This window comes from Colobus angolensis, unplaced genomic scaffold (genome assembly GCF_000951035.1).
Source record: "Colobus angolensis palliatus isolate OR3802 unplaced genomic scaffold, Cang.pa_1.0 Scaffold170, whole genome shotgun sequence".
Taxonomy (NCBI): domain Eukaryota; kingdom Metazoa; phylum Chordata; class Mammalia; order Primates; family Cercopithecidae; genus Colobus; species Colobus angolensis.
In genome coordinates, this window is record NW_012114822.1 from 82,625 (window position 1) to 85,008 (window position 2,384).

The 2,384-nt window shown below is 50.7% G+C and overlaps 1 protein-coding gene across 1 annotated transcript in view; it reads right to left on the minus strand.

The window, feature by feature from the left end:
* The window catches only part of CA6 (carbonic anhydrase VI), a 61,979-nt gene extending 59,983 nt beyond the window's left edge, over window positions 1-1,996 (minus strand). The window contains exons 1-2 of the mRNA XM_011938298.1: window positions 1,906-1,996; window positions 1,438-1,440 (exon numbers count right to left, since the gene is read on the minus strand). Of these exons, the coding sequence (XP_011793688.1) occupies window positions 1,438-1,440; window positions 1,906-1,996 (94 nt within the window). The remainder of the gene's footprint in view (window positions 1-1,437; window positions 1,441-1,905) is intronic.
* Window positions 1,997-2,384: the final 388 nt, after the last annotated feature.

Here is a 2,384-nt window from a genome sequence, read left to right on the forward strand (position 1 = left end):
AAAGAAAGAAAGAAAGAAAGAAAGAAAGAAAGAAAAAGAAAGAAAGAAAGAAAGAAAGAAAGATAGATGTCTGTACCGGGGCCTCTCACTGCTTTTTGGTTTGTAATCAGGCAAGAGGTCCCTAGCACAACCCCTTCTCAGAGCAAGACGCTTTGATCCAGGCCACTGTCAATACTGGAACATCTCTCAGGTGTCCCTGGAAGTCATTTACAAAAGCTGCACTACTCTCAGGTTCTCCCGGAGTCCCTAGTAGCTTTCCAGGAAGCCCACTGTCTCAGAGGCTGGGCAGAGCCTGGGGAGGACAAGGACTTCATTGTCCGAACTCTCTCTTCCTTCACCTCTGAACCACCTGCCTGCACTGCTTGGCCAAGTGAAGCGGAATGCCCCAGGCTTCTGAGGCACTGCCCTGTGTAAGATCACTGTGCTCGGGAACAGAATGGTTGGTCAGAGCTGGCTGGACTTTCTGAATCTCCCAGGATGTCCCTAATTCCGTTGCCCTTGACTTAACAGATCATTCCATTCATCCTGAAGGAATGCTTCTGGAGCAGCTGAGCTGGGGCGGACTCTGCAGGAAGCAGGTGTTTGTCTCACTTCCTGCATCGGCCAGCGGCCACCAGCCTCCTCATGGACCCCGGTCCGTGGTCCCGTACAGAAAGGAGGGGGACACGGGAGGAAGCTCTCCTCACTGCCCCTGGAAAGGGCCATTTAGTGTTTGGCTTACATGTGGACCAGAACCCATGCTGAATGCCAGGATTTTACATTTCACATTTTAAAAGTCTGGTTTGGGGCCTGGTGCGGTGGCTCATGCCTGTAATCCCAGCACTTTGGGAGGCCAAGGTGGGCAGATCACTTGAGGTCAGAAGTTTGAGACCAGCCTGGCCAACGTGGTAAAACCCCATCTTTACTAAAAATACAAAAGTTACCCAGGCATGGTGATGAGTGCCTGTAATTCCAGCTACTTGGGAGTCTGAGACACGAGAATCACTTGAATGCGGGAGGCAGAGGTTGCAGTGAGCCAAGATGGCACCACTGAACTCCAGCCTGGGCAACAAAGCAAGACTGTCTCAAAAAAAAAAAAAAAAAAAAAGGCTGGTTTTGGCCGCCCACAGACCAAAGGGAACTGGGTTCGTATGTCAAGATGTTCTGGGTAAACTGCCTACCATGAAATTTCCAAGAAAGAAGGTCTCGCAAACCCCACAGCACCTTCTGTGAGATTACTGAGAGTTTTTTCTAAGAACTTTATTTTCCACTTACACAGAACAACAAAGCAAATGTCTTTACGAAAAGAAGCAGTGAGTGTGCTTTCGAACCAGCCAACACCGTGAGAGGAAAAAACATTAAAGCAAAAAGCCTGTAAGTAAATCAGGAGTTTGTGAAGAGGAAAGCTATTTCCTTCTTTTCCTTATTTGAAGTTTAAGTTCAGCTTGTTCTCCATACCTTCTGAGACACTGAAAAGGTGACATCTGAAGCCACAATGAGCAGATCCTCAACAGATGGTAGGTGGGCTGCCTGGCCATCCTGGGAAATGCCCTAAAGGAGGACTCTTGGCCGGGCGTGCTGGCTCACGCCTCTAATCCCAGCACTTTGGGAGGTGGGCAGATCGCCTAAGGTCAGGAGTTCGAGACCAGCCTGGGCAACATGGTGGAACCCTGTCTCTACTAAAAATACAAAAATTAGCCAAGCATGGTGGCAGGCGCCTGTAATCCCAGCTACTCGGGAGGCTGAGGCAGGAGAATCACTTGAACCCGGGAGGCGGAGGTTGCAGTGAGCAGAGATCACGCTACTGTACTCAAGCCTGGCCAACAGAGTGAGACTCTGTCTAAAACAAACAAACAAAAAAGGGCGCTTGTCCTGCTGTAAGGGTGTGAGGGTAACTGAAGGAGTGTGCAGGGGTTAGGGGCTTACCTGAGTAGGTCCAGTCAGACCCATGCTGGGCCTGGCCACCCAGCAGGAACAGGGACAACAGAGGCACCAGGGCCCTCATGGTGCTGCACATCTGGAATGAAGACTGATTCCCGCGAAGCTCTTCTTTTAAAGGATCAGAAACTGTAAATAACAATTTACAAGTGATCCGCCCAACTGGCTAAGCCACTCTTTGCTGCACCCACTAAAACAGTAACACCCTCCCCACAACAGCCCTTCTGGCTCTGTGCATTGGGCCAGGCAGCCCCAGCACCTACCTGATCTCCTCCCACATCAGTTTCATATCCAGTCAGTCCATGGGTCTGGTTGTTCAGTGTCAGGAGCACCTGCAGGGCCGCACAGTGCAGCCATTGTGGACAGGTGACCGCGGAAATGGGAAAAGGCCCAAGGCAGGGAGAAGCAGGATGAAGGACTTTCCTGGACAGTGGGACTTCCTGTGCCCTTTCTCCTGACATTAGAGA